The 16,815-nt window shown below is 35.7% G+C and overlaps 2 protein-coding genes across 4 annotated transcripts in view; one reads left to right on the top strand and one right to left on the bottom strand.

Moving 5' to 3' along the window:
- Positions 1 to 16,815, bottom strand: part of MCU (mitochondrial calcium uniporter) — a 617,067-nt gene that overhangs the window by 238,662 nt on the left and 361,590 nt on the right. The window lies entirely within an intron of this gene.
- The window catches only part of LOC136839116 (uncharacterized), a 108,382-nt gene that overhangs the window by 76,893 nt on the left and 14,674 nt on the right, over positions 1 to 16,815 (top strand). Inside the window, 4 exon segments of the mRNA XM_067104774.1 lie at positions 10,300 to 10,879; positions 11,098 to 11,272; positions 14,322 to 14,409; positions 14,411 to 14,860. Coding sequence (XP_066960875.1) covers positions 10,300 to 10,879; positions 11,098 to 11,272; positions 14,322 to 14,409; positions 14,411 to 14,860 — 1,293 coding nt within the window.

The raw sequence follows: 16,815 nt of genomic DNA, 5'->3' as shown, positions 1-16,815 counted from the left end.
GTCAAGTACTACCGATAATGCAATCTACATATTAATATGAAATCAAAATCTAAGAACTGAACATTATTTAGCAAAAATCAAGAGAGAGAGAGAGAGAGAGAGAGAGAGAGAGAGAGAGAGAGAGAGAGAGAGATGGGGGAAGACGGGGCTGAAGGGAGGCTAGCGCCAACGAATTTCACAAATCGACAAGCCGTGTAAGGCATTAGTTCCGCTTCAAGAAATGGTCGAAAAAAATATGTGCAAGTAAGCATATTATTCGTGGAAGACATTTTGAATATCCGCTACTTAACCGCTCCAATAGGAAGATCCTGGAAGCTGTAAGGGGTGTCTATTTTTCTTTCCCTTGCATTGACGGAAAACAGTTATGACAGACATGCAATGGGTCTTCAACAAAAAAAATTAAGTATATCTTAGTTTAACCAGACCATTGAGCTGATTAACAGTTCTCCTAGAGAGGGCTGGCCCGAAGGATTAGATTTATTTTACGTGGCTAAGAACCAACTGGTTACCTAGCAAAGGGACCTACAGCATATTGTGGGATCCGAACCACATTATGACGAGAAATGAATATCTATCGCCAGAGACTAATTCCTCTAATTCTTCATTGGCCGGTCGGAGAGTCGAACGCTGGGCCAAACACCCGATGGAATTTCTACTTCACACCACATAATACTCTAGGGTAGGATTGTCGCTAAACAATTTTAAATGCAATTACCCTGTACATTATTATTATTATTATTATTATTATTATTATTATTATTATTATTATTATTATTATTATGAAGTTGCTGATTTTCACAAGAAAAAAAATCAGAAATATTCACACTAAATACCACACCTCAAATGTATTCTTGACTGCCAATGATTGTTTGGCGTTATTTCCTTTTAAAACTACTGTATGACACTTGAAGTTCGACAAGGTTGTCAGAGTTATCATTGATCAAATGTCACGTCAAACGGCTAACGAAAAAGGATTTTCTACAAAAATCTCAAAAGCGCAATCAAAAACAAAAAAATTATCTTTGTTAAGCTAATTTTTTGGGTCAATACTGGTTAGTACATAAAGCACTATTCAACCTTAACACGATATACAGTATAAGGGTCACCAATGATAATGAGACGATCAACTACATACATTGTGGTATATAGATCCTGCATTTCAAATTATTGCTATCATTTAATATTACTAATACTCTTATTATTTTGAAGCTTAGTCATCATTTTCATAACTAATCTTTCAACATGAATTTTAACTGAAAATATGTGACCTAATTATGACACAACAAATATGAAGATAATTAAGCTGAAAAAATAAAAAATCTGACTGTCGTCAAGGAAAGTGAAAAAGAATCAGAACACCAGTAATTAGCAAGATGAGCCTAACCAAGTCTTTTGCGATTGCCAGGCGGCACCACGTATCCTCTGTGAAGATATGGGCTGGCTTCTGTGACCTAGTCATGGAGGTGAAATCCCAATGGAAAGGCGCTCATACGCGGATGTACGTTTTTTATACATGAGACAGTACCGTTCAGCACCAACAGAGAAAGGCAGTGGAGGTCAAAAAATTAAATATCTGTATGATGAAGGCTGGGATATGGCACTTAGTTTGCACGGGACGAGACTGAAGAGGATGGATACATTAAGAAATTAGAATCCTCACAGAAACAAGATGGTTAACTCAGATGCAGAAGTACCATAAAGAGTTCATTCAGTATAGAATAAGTAGACGAAATTATGTGGTGTTCCATGGGTCTGGAAAATATCTAGAAAGTAATGGTGGGGTACAGTCATGCTCAGAAGTGATGTGACATGACTGCACAGGATTTCGTTCAAAATTCTCTAACTGGCAACCTGACATACCGCATCTTTATCTTTTATTTCAATGTGGCCTTATCTTATTTCATAAAATAAGGCCATAATATGTTTTACAAGAGTGAAATCTGCCATATATACATCAAAACTGTAAGAAAATATTACGTGTAGTCAAATTTCGGAAAACAATGACGAAACATTTTCGAAACTTTCGTTCACCCAGCGCCAATGCGTTCAACAAAGAAGTCCTCATCAAACCTAAATTCAAATACAAATTTTTTTTTAATTTTCATTACATTTTCCATATTACTTGCATTGGAACCATAAAATTCTAAATAGCCTTATTTGATTCATTTTACCCCTCGACGATGAAAAAAAGATAAAGAAGTAAAAACGAAAGTGTTACTGTAGCTAAAACGCATCCACGATATCAAGGGTGGGCGTGGCCTGTGACGCAACCATTTGAGTGGCGGCAACATGAACCACCTGGAACAGGTCCACAATGTGCAGACAATGAACTGATCTTCAAAATATTTAATCTATATTTTTTATAGGAACATTTGTGTTTTCATAAAAGAGAAAATATTTGTGTTATATTTCTTAACTACTTCAAAGATAATGGTTTACTAGCAAACATTCGCCTTTAGTTACACATTGATTAACACCAAGGTTTTGTTCCCAGGCCTTTGTGTATTAGTTTTCTTTGCTTGCTAAATACACATAACTCTTAACATTCATATCTCCATAATAACAATTGGTGGAGGGAAAGAATGTTAAGTTATTTACATATTCTCGCACTTCAGGTTTCCTTATGAATCAATTATATACCAAAACCAAGCAGGACTTTTAATAAAATAAAATTCTTCTTTAGTTTGAAAAAAAATCTCTTGCATAAGCCTGGACGTTAACACTAATAAATAATATCAATAACTATATTTTGGATATAATTTAAAGAATCGTCATCGTTTATTATTCAAAGAACAGGTAGCCTCTAAAAATAAATCCTTTAGTAAACTACAGTGCATCTCAGAAGCCTTTGATTTTTTTTATTAGGCCTACACATCATTAATGCAACATATGGGCAATTTGAACATAGCCTAAGACTCCAAATTTCTAAGAAAGTTATCTGTAATTCAGAATTCTATTTTGAAATTTTTTTATGACTATTGAGCCTATTAGGTCTATTGTTAAATGCTATAGAGGTAGTTACGATGACCACTTCTTGAAGCAAGTTGTGCAAGCTGGCTTTAGCAGCACTGCCAACCTTGTCACACTATGCTTTGAGCTACACGATGGAAAAACAAAAAAAAGGACGAGTTTATTCAATTCATTTCACATAAATTATGAATGATATCAGGGAATAAAAGATATCATATCTATTAATCCACAGAGTAAATAATGTTAGCTGGTGAATTCACATACTTATCAATATATATGACATTGAAATAATAATGAAAAAAAGGTTCAACACTACTTGGCAAACACACAACATTTTCCCTTGCAGCTGAGATTTTGGACGATACAATGTTGCACGACACTTGAGCATGGCTGTACATAAAACCACTCAAAAACAAGCGATGATATACAGGGAAGAATCAATGACGATAAAACCACCACAGGAAAAAGGAATGATAATTCTGAGGTAGGTCTCTGGAGAAACAACGATACGCCAAGGAGTGAGAGGACTTGAGGAACAACTAAAGTGAGAGAATTATCAAAATATTCAGAGAATGATGTTCTGTTCAGCCTCAGCAAGTGTAGTAACAGCCCTGATTACTTACATTTGCAAGCATACCATATACAACTCCTTACGGACACGAGGTAACCAATTGGTTCTTAGCCACGTAAAATAAATCTAATCCTTCGGGCCAGCCCTAGGAAAGCTGTTAATCAGCTCAGTGGTGTTGTTCAACTAAGGTATACTTAACGGACATGAAACAAGCATAATCAATGAGATAAGGAATGTTACGTGACGTAATGTGAGGTTCATATCCTTGAAAGCCACCAATCTCTCAAAATTATGTAAAAAATGCGCCCAAGTTTCTTCGGCGCAATCGAGTTTTCTGTACAGCCGCTGCAGCGTATAATCCAGGCCACCGAAAACAGATCTATCTTCCGGTGGTCTCGGTATAATGCTGTATGAGCCCCGGTCCATGAAACCTTAACCACGGCCTGGTGGTGGCCTGGCCTATATCGTTGCCAGACGCACGATTATGGCTAACTTTAACGTTAAATAAAATAAAAACTACTGTGGCTAGAGGGCTGCAATTTGGTATGTTTGATGATTGGAGGGTGGACAATCAACATATCAATTTGCAGCCCTCCAGACTCAGTAGTTTTTCAGATCTGAGGGCGGACAGAGAAAAAGTGCGGACCGATTAAAGTGCGGACGGACAGACAAAGCCGGCACAAGTTTTCTTTACAGAAAACAAAAAATCCAGAACTGCTAGCAGGAAAAAATTAAGATTTCCTAGCAAAAAGAAAAGTAGAAAAAAGAACAACCTGATATGGGAGAAACCTGAGTCAAGAATGAAAGTTCAGCTTCAAGATTTCATCTCGTGGAGTGGTATGTATTAACCGGATTTCCGATTTAAACCGCATTTTATACCAGATCTAGACATCTTCAGAAGTTTTTTCATAACAACTCCCTAACTTTCAGATTTACATCCCCTGATGTATTTCAATCGGGACTCGATAAACTAACAATATTCTTTCTAGCCCCTCCCCAATAAAGCATGATTTTATTTCATAAATATTGAAATATATCACATTTTACTATGAACAGCCGAAACGAGCTGTTTAAATTTCTAACAAAACTTTAAGTTTAACTCACCTATTGGATATCAAATTTGACAAAACAAAAACAAAAAAAAAGGAATACGAATAAAAAATAAAGCGAACTGAAGCCTACCGCAGCATCTTGACGTCTCAGAAATGACGCGGTTCTTTTGCATTCCGCCTTACCAGAGACACAAGGTAAAATAAAGGTTTCAGCATCACCGAAGGGATTCAATATTCTGAAAACGGGAGGCGTTTTCATGTGTTCCATCTTAAATACCCGATCAGAGAAGAAAATCCTAAATGGGATGAAGAGGATAAAAACTGGCGAGAAAATACCAAATATATTCAAAAGCCTGGTGCCAACAAACATACCTACAGTTCAAAAATAACGGTTAATGTTTTGCATTATGGATCGAAAAAAACTAACATCATATATGATACGAGTCTATGAACTTCCATTTTAACTGAGTGATACATAAAAACTAATCGAAAATAAAAAAGAAACATTTGTAACCTAATTGCGGAAAGGATAACCTTGTCGGTGCCAGGACAGTAACATTTCTAGCGAAAAACATTTTGGGATCCGACTACAAAACACGGAAATTCAAGGTAAAGCCACAGAAAATATTAATATTCATGAGGATCAAGGATGACACTAATTGCATCCAACCTGACAACCACCAAAGAAGCCTCAAACTGAGAATCATCGCAGAAATTTCCGTAGCATACAATGAATTCTGTCCAAAGATTTCACTCATGAAGGAAGTCGTTCAAAATGATTCTTCAAAATTTCAATCATATTAAAACGTTACTTGCAGAGAAGACATTTCTTTCCTGAGAATATTCGGTAATCTGACTACGGTGAAGCAGATTTGATAATAATGACAGTAACTCTATGTAACAGCATGCATACTACGCATTAACCCCGGCCCCCACTCAGAATTCAATAAAGATGTCATATGGTTAATAAGGTCTAGTCTAAGGCCACTTGAATCTTGAGGAATGTATGTATGCATCTGCTATCAGAACACTAAAGTACTGGGGAAAAAGCTGAAAATAGACTCTCTCAGTCAGTTTCATCATTCTATTTAACGTTGTCGTCAACGTGTTAAGGTTTAGTGTTGCTTCTGTATCATTTTCACGGTAATATTTTCTTACCTTGTTTTACCACATTTTTTCTTTAGACACGGTGCTGATACAGACTTCTTTTCATGGTCGCCTAGTCTCCAATTTGCGAAAATCGTCAAAAACCGAATATTGATATCTCTCTGAATATTATCAAAAGACACAATTTTAATATTATCCCATCCGCTCATCAATCCAATCGTGTCACTTACGGTCTCTCGGCATGTCCAAAATGGCAGGTTGTTTAACCTGTAAATTCTGATTTCACAAGTTTTGCGAGAAACAAAAGTGTTGGAGGTGACCAGTTTTGTCTCTTACGCAGACGTCCTCCACCAAAATCAGCTGAGAAGAAAATATGTGATTGATCTGAAAGGGTTTTTATAACAACTTACGAAATTTAAGACGTGTCTCAAATGACTCATGGTGAAGCCTACAGTTATTTCACCGACTATTTCATTTTATAAACTGACGTGTACATTCTGGAACAATGACCTCTGAGACACTAGAACATTCTCTGGAATGGTGAAGTTTACCCAATCGTCGTGGGCAGTTAGACAGTTATGTCATTTTTATTCATCATCACTGATTTGAGTGGCACCAAAAAATACAGCGCAAAATACAAATGATTTTTCAACTACATCCAACTTATGACATAATATAAACGCACATATCAATGAATATTTATATCACATGTACCTTACTTAATACAGTTAAGTAATTCCTGATTTTAGTGTAAAAACTGGGTTGAAATTACTAATGATAAGTTGTCTTGGCCCCATGCTATAAATCAAAACAGTTAATTACCTGTAATGAATTGAAACTTATTCTCAATATTAACATACAGTGCACAACACTACCGGAAATATTGGTAACATTCGTTACCGCAGAGTGGCCAATGAAATAGCAATAGACTAAATATTGTCGGAAACGCAATTTACCTAGTTTTTGCGTGGTACAAAATTTAATTATCGATAATAGCTCATGATTAGTGCATATTTTGCCATTACAGAGACTGAAATTTTTGGTCGACTAAAACCCGTCATTTAGACCTTGCTATGCTGCTCTTTTGAACTTACTGCTATAAATCAAAACTATCCAGCTTTAAAATGGCATCAATATCAGAGGTACATTTCCCTAACAGAAGAGAAGATTTACACACCCCAACAACGAGACGTGTTGGTAATTACAAAAGTGGCTATTATGGTTTTGGTGTTACACATAAAGATGATTCATGGATAGGGTACACACTGAGTTTTATATAATGTATTAATATATTCCCGTAAATGGAAAAAATGGAGCCAAAAACAGCAGAGTAAAATGCAGATAAAAAAGATGAAAGTAGTAAACAAATATATGTGCACAAAAAGCAGCTGAGACAAGTTTAAAAGTCAAGGGTTCTGGTGCTATGAGTAAGTATTTCATCCTCTCTTGAACTTCCAAACAACAATTCTCTTTCACCGACAGGATGACCATTCCACAATTTTAGACTAAAAGAAATGAAAGCCCTAAGAGTTAACAGACAGTGACACGGTAGTACCTCACCATAATATGAACTAAAGGCAATAACTGACACAAGTGGTCATTTGGCATCTCTTCAATCGAAGATAATAGCTAAAAGCCCCGCCATTATGCAGCACAAGTTCTATGTAAACAAGACACATTTAGAAAATTAAAAACCACTGCTAAAATTTTCTCAATGGTGCCTCTTCCTTTATGTCCAAAGTATTCTCAGCACAATAAAGTTTTTATGCACAAATGACAAAATATCTTAACAAGAGCAACTGTTTTATACTTATAATGATTACACTTCAGTCACTGAAGTCAGCCAGGGTTCTATGAACTATGGAATTTTTGAGTCTGAGCCCAAGTGCTATAACTACGGTTGGTTATACTTTTGCAACCATCCTCAACTGGGAAACATATTTACTATAACTAAATTTTATTTAAGTGGTCAAGCGTTAGATATTCTAAACAATGAAAACCATTGCGATAAACAGGCAACTATTCTGAACAACCCTTGATACTTGTGTGCTCGTGAGTGAACAATGCATTGGGGTTGAAACAGATTGAGTGATATATATATATATATATATATATATATATATATATATATATATATATATATATATATATATATATATATATATATATATGTGTGTGTGTGTGTGTGGGGGGAAGTCAACAAACTGACTTCGACGGGCTATAGACGTTGTCAAATAAAGTAGAATTATCGTAGCGTAATGTTCTTATAAAACAATATGTTAAGACAACGAAAATAATTAATTTCTACCTTAAAGGATAACTTTGAAAATTTCCAAATTTATCACAACAGCAACATCATTTAGCGTCTCTCAGTATTTTGATTACCGTAATTTTAATAACAAACATTGGGAGGGTAAAAGTTTGTATAACACGAGGTTATACAAATAAAACCAAAGAAATATAATCCAACATATTGCAAACTTAGGCTCGATCATAAAATGAAACACCGTACACTAGAGAACCGCGATAACTTCTAACAGATTACCTTTGGGGTCTTCAAAACAACGTTTTCATAAATGAGTAGAGCTAAGCTCAAGTCAATAGCTAATCTGACCATCTATTTCGATGCCCTAAGGGATAAAAATGTTCCCAATTTAATAACATGTAGAGTTCTAACTTGAGGAATAAAAGGACATCTCAGAATGACAATGCGAGCAGTCTCCATCCTTGCCAAAATATTTCAGGCGTAACGTCTTTAAAGTTTTAATTAAACAGACATTAAACTTTTTAAATACAATAAACAACGAAAGGTAGCATTGAACCACACTGCCCGGCAAGGGAAAAACATCGGCCCTGTCACTTTTCAAATGAGAGAATCTCAAAAATTTTCTCTAACAATGAAGGCTCATAAATATTGACAGTATGTCCAAATCGTATCCATGGAAAAGACAGAACATGCAAAGGTGGTTATATAGGTTTTTTCTGATATGATGGATCGATCTCTGCAAAAGTTTTGGAACCGAGACAAAATGTCAACCGCAGCAAAAGTTGGGGTGTTGCCCCGACTCTCTGTTATGGAAGTGAAGTTTGGATGTTGCATGCAAATGAGGGAAAAGGAGAGGCGCTATTGAGAGTGATCTGCATCCAGTAGTTAACATAGGTGAAAAGATGTGGAAAACATGGAGGACGATGAGTTAATGAAACTTATAAGGAGCGAGCCAGGTTAGTAGGATTGTAGGAACAGAAAGGGCATCATGTTCAAGGGTGAGAGTTAACGCAAGAAAGCGAAGACCAGCGCTGCGTGTGAGACAACGGGGGCAGTTGGCTTGATGGGCCGCAGGTAAGCGCCAGTGCACTGGTCTTGCCTTGAATCTGGAGAAGAAATTCGACAAAATCTTCAGTATAAAATGACACCATTCACAATTCATGTATAGTCTTTCATAAATTTAGCCAGCATTAGATCCAAAATTTTTTCATGAATAATGGGTGCGTCTCTCTCTCTCTCTCTCTCTCTCTCTCTCCCCACGAAAGATTTTACATTACGTCACTTAGATTACCTCCATGAATGGATATTCAAAGCAGCCATGACTGTTCCTGCGTCTACCCAACTAAAAACTTCCAAAGGAAGAAATATTAAAAATAATCATATATTATTTATTTTTTTCTCTCTTTCGACAAGTGAAGCTAGTCAATGAGTTTTCATTTACAGCCGATAATGGAAAATCCAAATATATTTTCAATCTGTAATTCATTTTCTCTTCTTGCATCAAAGATCAAACCTTTGATTTGAGTTTATTCAAACATAGGTCCTTGAAAAAAAACTCGACCAAGGCGATAGGGAACGGAAGGCTGCGTCACAGAGTAAGATATGTGAATGTAATGTATGTAAATCAATATCAAGCTTAAATTACATCTCCTTTCGCATCCTATTTCTCGCTGGAGAGAGCAAATAAGAGTCAGGACATTTCTATGGCATTTCTATCTCTGCCTACTGTTTGCTTAGTTGGAATGCCTTTCAGAATGTGCTGGATGGTTTCTTCTGTTTAAACAATGGCACGTTACACCATTTTCATCATGTATCCAAACAAATTCAAAGTTGAAACAACACAACCAAACAAACAAACAATTAATTCCGCAACATCCAAAAAACCTGCGATGCAACATCAATTCATGCGTGGTGAATATATCATCACGACGTGTATTACCCTATCTCAATTGCACAAACTTCTAAAATGTCTTTACTGTAAGATGTTCCACACAAACAAACAAACACACAAAAAAAAAAATATATATATATATATATATATATATATATATATATATATATATATATATATATATATATATATATATATATATATATATATATTCATCATTAAAGCTTTTCCCTTGCGGATGGCTCAGAGAGAAAACAACACAAGGTTCACTGCCAAAGTCAGAATTTAAACATTTCATCTTTATTACTTTCACTAGCATTCAGCTGCTTGAAAAAAGCGTCTTGAAATAATTTTGAGTAAGTACCAAGTGCAAGTGTGTGTGCAAGGATTTGGTAGAGAATATTTCAGTTCCTGCAGGTTTGAAAAATATTTTCCTCCACAGTGACATGGAATCCTGTTGTTCAGAATGGGATGACAATGATGACCTGGCAACCTCCAGTAACGGCAATTACGTGACTCTCAACAAACCAATCAGCAGGCGACGTATTATTCAAAACATTCATTCCCAGTGCGATTCTGAAGACTCGGGCTTCGAGTACCACTCGAACGAGGACGATCACGTGCTTGAGGATCATTCAAGCAACGAAGATCAAGCCGATGATGGGCACAACGAGGGGGAGGAGCAGGAGGAAAGTGAGGAGGCTGAGGCGAAGGCTCGACAAGAGAGAGAAGCAGTCATGCAATTCAAGTACCAGCCAGACGATCGAGAGGACGACGAAACGACCATTGCGACAGAATCTGATGACGAGGAAAGCGCTCAGATTCAAATGAACGAACAACAAGCCGCTGATGGCGACATTCAACCCAATGCAAGCTCCAAAGAACAATCATGGCAACAAAATCCAGCTGGAACTGCTTCAGCTCCAACTTCTAAGTTTTCCTACAGTCCCAATGAAGCTTTGGAGAACGACAAAATTGTTATAGTTGAAACAACCGCTTCAGTTCCTCTCAAAACACAACAGGTACCCTATCACTGGTTAAAGATGCATAGTTCTAAAGCAATAATATTTAAGATATCAAGTACAAACCTTCGTATATGACTAAGTACGCATGAAAATAAACATTCTGTAAGTCCCACTTTATTATGACCGGCTTATTGTCAAAATTATGAAAAATATTTCAGCTTTGGAGCAAGTCACCGATAGTGCAATACTAATCCCAGTTTGCGATTATATTCCAGAGTACTGAGGACGCTGCTGAGGAGGAGATGCAACTGAAGCGAGAGGCCTACACGATCAGGAACAAAGAGGTGCGACTTGCAGAACTGCCAAGGCCGGACACCGTCAAAAGCGTCAAGCAACTCTTCGAAAACCTCAATACGCCCGTTCAGCACTTCCACACCTGGAGGGATTTAGGTCAGTCATTTCACGTCCAAAGTCGTCGTGATATGCGAAGTATGGTAATCACCAGGTGTTTCATTAATATACAAAAAATTCATGGAAACATAATTACGGTAACGTGCAAAATAATTTATATATACCAGTGATTTTACCCAATTTCTTTGGCGATCAATGAAGTTAATTTAAAAAGCAATGGGGGATTCAGATTATCATTTGAACTGGAAAAGGCTGCAAGCTTTCTAATCATATCTTCGTTTCATAAAAAAAAAAAAAATCAGTGCACTGACAAAAAAACGTGATTTGTTAATGACAATTATCTGCTCACAATTAATAAAGTACAAACTCAAAACAACAGCTCAGTATTAACACACACTTTATAACCAGTAGTACTTCAGCTTTTTCTTCCTTACACTGGACACTTCACCTCCGAATTAAACATGATTTTACCACCCTATCATCTCCAGCTCTCACAATGCATGGGAGCAAATTACTTGAAACCACTCGGTAGGATTTTCATATAATTAGGTTAATCTATTTTAACACATGCTACGAAAACTCGGAGATTCGCAATGTCCTTGCATTCCTAGATTCTGAGAGTGTAACTTAGCCGATTACGGGCTACATGCCCGAATTGGTTTTTCATGATAAGTTTTGATGAGATCATGAAGATTTTGATCTCCAACTCTGCCGTAAATCCTAATAGCTATCTTTTCTCTCTCTCTCTCTCTCTCTCTCTCTCTCTCTCTCTCTCTCTCTCTCTGCACTGATTGTGGCTGTTGTGGTGTCAGTCCAGGATAATCAAGTCAGCCAGCTAATCAGCCGGCGGGTCCCCCTCCCCTCTCTCTCTCTCTCTCTCTGCGTCCTTGACAATTGCTGGAATGTTCAGTTTATGGGAGTCAGTCAGTCTCTCTCGCTCCAGTTCTGAGAAGTTTGTTCAAGGTCGTCAGTTCAGTCCATCAGTCTCTTTCGTCTTATTTGCGTCTATAGTGTTCTAACGGTAGGTCATGATACCGAGAAAATCATACTGTATAATCTCTCTCTCTCTCTCTCTCTCTCTCTCTTCCCCGTAGGAGGTAGTGCCGTCAGTGCACCTCATGCGGTGCACTGTAGGCATTACTTAAGGTTTTTTACAGCGTACCTTCGGCCCCTAGCTGCAACCCCCTTCTTTTCTTTTACTGTACCTCGTTTCATATTCTCCTTCTTCCATCTTACTTTCCACCCTCTCCTAACAATTGATTCACAGTGCAACTGCGAGGTATTCCTCCTGTTACACCTTTCAAACCTTTTACTGTCAATTTCCGTATCAGCGCTGAATGACCTCAAAGGTCCCAGTGCTTAGCCTTTGGCCTAAATTCTATATTCAATTCACTTCAATTCTCTCTCTCTCTCTCTCTCTCTCTCTCTCTCTCTCTCTCTCTCTCCCCTACATGCAATCAGCCATGTATGTAAGGAAAAACCAATGAGAATATTAAGGTGATTATGACAATGGTAAAAGTTACAGGAATAAATGAGGCCAATACAACTGCATTAACAAGATGAAAACTTGTCCCTTTAAATATTTGTGTAGATGTTGCATTTGGAGTCCCGGAGGCGAACACGAGTTTTGTCTTCGTTCGTTTCATGTTGATGATGGTTCCCACCATCTACATCCTGGTTGCAAAGCGGGGCTACATACACGCATTCCATTCAAAGTGTATCTTTGCCCTTCAACTTTAGATGGCCTTTGTTACCTCGACATTTACCTTAAAAGCAGTCATGATATTTTCATTCTCGTTTTAATCTTTCTTCAATCTTCTTTACCTAAAAGCACTTCAAAACACTTGTCTGAACAAGGCGAGAAAGAATACCCTTTAGTCAGCATCTCTCCATTTTCATATTTTATTCGAAGAACCATTTGACCATTCACTTCCCTCCAATACAACTTCCTTTCTCCTGAAAACTATCGATCACACCCCCAGTAAATCCCACCTGCACTTGCACTCACTTCTTGGTTTCCTTATTCTTCTCCATCTCCTATTTATCTGCGCCATTCTCTGCTCTATTTTCTGACTGTACCTCGGACATGCCTTCCTTTTATTATTAAACACTATTTCAATATTCCATCATTTGCTTTTTTCTACTATTCTTGATTACAGCCAAAAATTCTCCCTGCCGTCCAAAAGTTCCCATTCCCAACCGAGAGTACTATCCCCAAATACATTATATCTTATCTCCATTTTACCACAAAACCTGTCTTAATGTGATCTCATTCAAAACCGCAAACAAATGGACCTCATTCAGAACCCTTGGCTGCACCTATTTTCTGTTTTCTTTTTATGTTAAGATATTACAGAAGCTCTACAGCTCTTTAACACTATACCTTACTTATTTTTCTACTACAGCCTGTAATAATTTGTCCACTAAAATAATTTTTGTTTTTGCACAAATAACGTTCGTTTCATAACAGAATATACATCCACAAGATTCTCTCCACAGCCATTAACTAACAAAACTACCGAAGAAATCAATGTCTGTCACTCTCAATGATAACTGACATTTACAGGATCAGACCTTCGTCCTCCGCCCAAAACTAACAAGGCTCTACAACAAACGTTTTCTTTGGTTCCCAATGATTTTTATATCTCAGCCAAAGACACTTGTCATTAGAGTATTCCAGGCACAAAAATCTACCTGCTCCTCCTTTGCCTTAAATCTCATCCAACCACACACAATAATGTTGTATCTCTCAGCGCGTTGCATAATTTTAATTCCGTCCGTAATCCAAAGACATTTCCTTATTAACATTCAAGGGGCCTTTAGTAAGAATAGTAAGAATTTATATAAGTACAAGTTTTAATGAATGTTTCAAAGACAACAAACAATACTATAGCCTCTTGAGGTACATCTAAATTACTTAGCAATTAACAAAAGATTTTAAAATTAATACCATTTGTACAAATGTGCAAAGATTTTTTTTTATTATTTACCAACTACAGAAAGTAATCATAGATAAAAAAAAGCGTAAAATCATTTTGATTCTTACAGACAGGTGGTTTAAATAGCTTAAAATTCTTTCAATCAACAGGTCGGTTCAGAGACATCAAATCGAATCCTTCAAGCAAGATTTTACGTTTTGACAGAAACGACGGCAACGAACTCCCTTGCTTCCCACAGCCAATTTTCGTCAGCGACTCTACCACGACTTCCAAGTCAGAGTGGTTTTGCAAGCACACATACATCAGCCAGAACAGCGACAACACATGGAATGAAAGATGTAGACAAAAATAAAAATATAACCAGAAAGACTTCCGAAAACCATTCTAAGACTCCCATGTCAAACATCTTGACACAATTCATAGCACAACACGGGACGAAAGGAGAATGCCAAGACAAGATCAAAAATAAGCACAACAACCCTGCTCGGCTGGTCAAGACGCAGACGGGTGATAAGGTCATCCTCAGGAAGCCAATCGTCAAAGGCTTCAATGTCAAGAGAGCACTGATGGAAAACCCAAGGAATTTCTTGCCTCACGACCACACCACCAACAGTCAAAAGCAACAACAAAAATCCAACCACAACGACACCCAGAGATTAACTCACTTTCATAGGTCACATCATCACAGGTAAGGAACTCCTGTTTATCGCCATTATATTCCAGTGTTCTCGGTTACAAACCATATACTACACGTTCACTATTGTCCTTGAACGCTATGTAAAGCTGATGCTTTCATCATTGTGAATATTCCTCTAGGTCTTCAAAGCCCATGGAATAAAATATAAACATACTATTTAAATGAGAAAATTGAAACAACGAAGTTCAAGACTTTCCCTTGCTGTAAAGGTATTGTTTCAATTTTCTCATGTATTATATACTGTTTATATATATATATATATATATATATATATATATATATATATATATATATATATATATATATATATATAATATATATATATATATATAAACATATATATATATATAAACAGTATATGGCCATGAGAAAACTGTATAATGTCTAAAGAAGTTTAGTGATTTTGATCTGTTTATAACATAGGAATTTTATATTTGTTATCACTCAATAGCTTTTATGAAAATAAATTAATTTTAGTAAGATTTTTTTGCTGTCGATGACTTTTGTAGCTGTGACGTCAGATAATCTAATATTACATCAGTCTAATTCATTATGGACTTTTAAAATTCATTAACATTTTATATGATATTTACTTTTTTAAATCCTATTAATATTTTATGTTATGCACTTTTTAATTTTCTATTAGCATTTTATATGATATTTAACCAATTTTATCTGTTACTAGATTATTAGAATGCAATCAATCTAACTGCTCTCATCACGGTACTATATAACCAAACGATTCCAGTGCAAGGTTATCAGACCATTTCATAAATCAAATAAAATTAAATCATTACATTATATATATATAGACTATATATATATGTGTGTGTGCATATATATACATAGCATATATATATATATATATATATATATATATATATATATATATATATATATATATATATATATATATATATATATATATATATATATATATATATATATATATATATATATATATATATATATATATATATATATATACATATATTATATATATATATATATATATATATATATTATATTATTATCATTAAAACAGTTGAGCCAGACCACTGAGATGATATATATATATATATATATATATATATATATATATATATATATATATATATATATATATATATATATATATATAGGCTATGTACACACACACACACACACACACACACCCTGCACTGGAACCGTTTGGTTATATAATACCGTGATGAGGACAGTAAGATTGCAAATTTATGATAAAAATTTCTAGTAATCTGGTAACATAAAATTGGTTAAATATATAAAACGCTAATAGAAAATTAAAAAGTGCATGACATATAAAATGTTAATAGGATTTAAAAAGTAAATATCATATAAAATGTTAATAAATTTTAAAAGTCCATAATGAATTGACTGATATAACATTAGATTATCTGACGTCACAACCACAAAGATGATCATCACCAAAAAATCTTACTAAAACAAATTTCTTTTCATAAAAGCTACTAAATGATAACAAATATAAAATTCAATTGTCATAAGCATATCAAAATCATAAAACTTCTCAAGACAGTATACAGTTGGTAAAGTCTGTATTTATAAATAAATTACAATTTGTTAAGGAGTTAAAGCTTACCTACTCTCCAAGTGTTCTGGAGAGAAGCAAATTGCCATAGCCATCCCAACATTCTGAAAGAAAACATGTCTCTGGTCACCAAGACAGACAATTTACCAACAAACGTTGAACAGTCAACCGGACAAAACAAGTCGTCACAGGATGGCAGGTTGCTTGTCCATCAGAAATCCATGGGTCAAACAGGTGTCCAATCCTCCACCGACATAGGCAGTTCCCCATATTACTGTAAACCCATGAGAGAGATGACTTGGTAATTTCCAATATTTTCTGGTCACTGCCATCCAATTTCCCATGAGGTTTTCCAAGTCTCCTTTACTCTCATCCAGAT

Source organism: Macrobrachium rosenbergii, chromosome 6, assembly GCF_040412425.1.
Source record: "Macrobrachium rosenbergii isolate ZJJX-2024 chromosome 6, ASM4041242v1, whole genome shotgun sequence".
Lineage (NCBI taxonomy): Eukaryota > Metazoa > Arthropoda > Malacostraca > Decapoda > Palaemonidae > Macrobrachium > Macrobrachium rosenbergii.
This window is presented reverse-complemented; position numbering and strand designations above follow the sequence as displayed.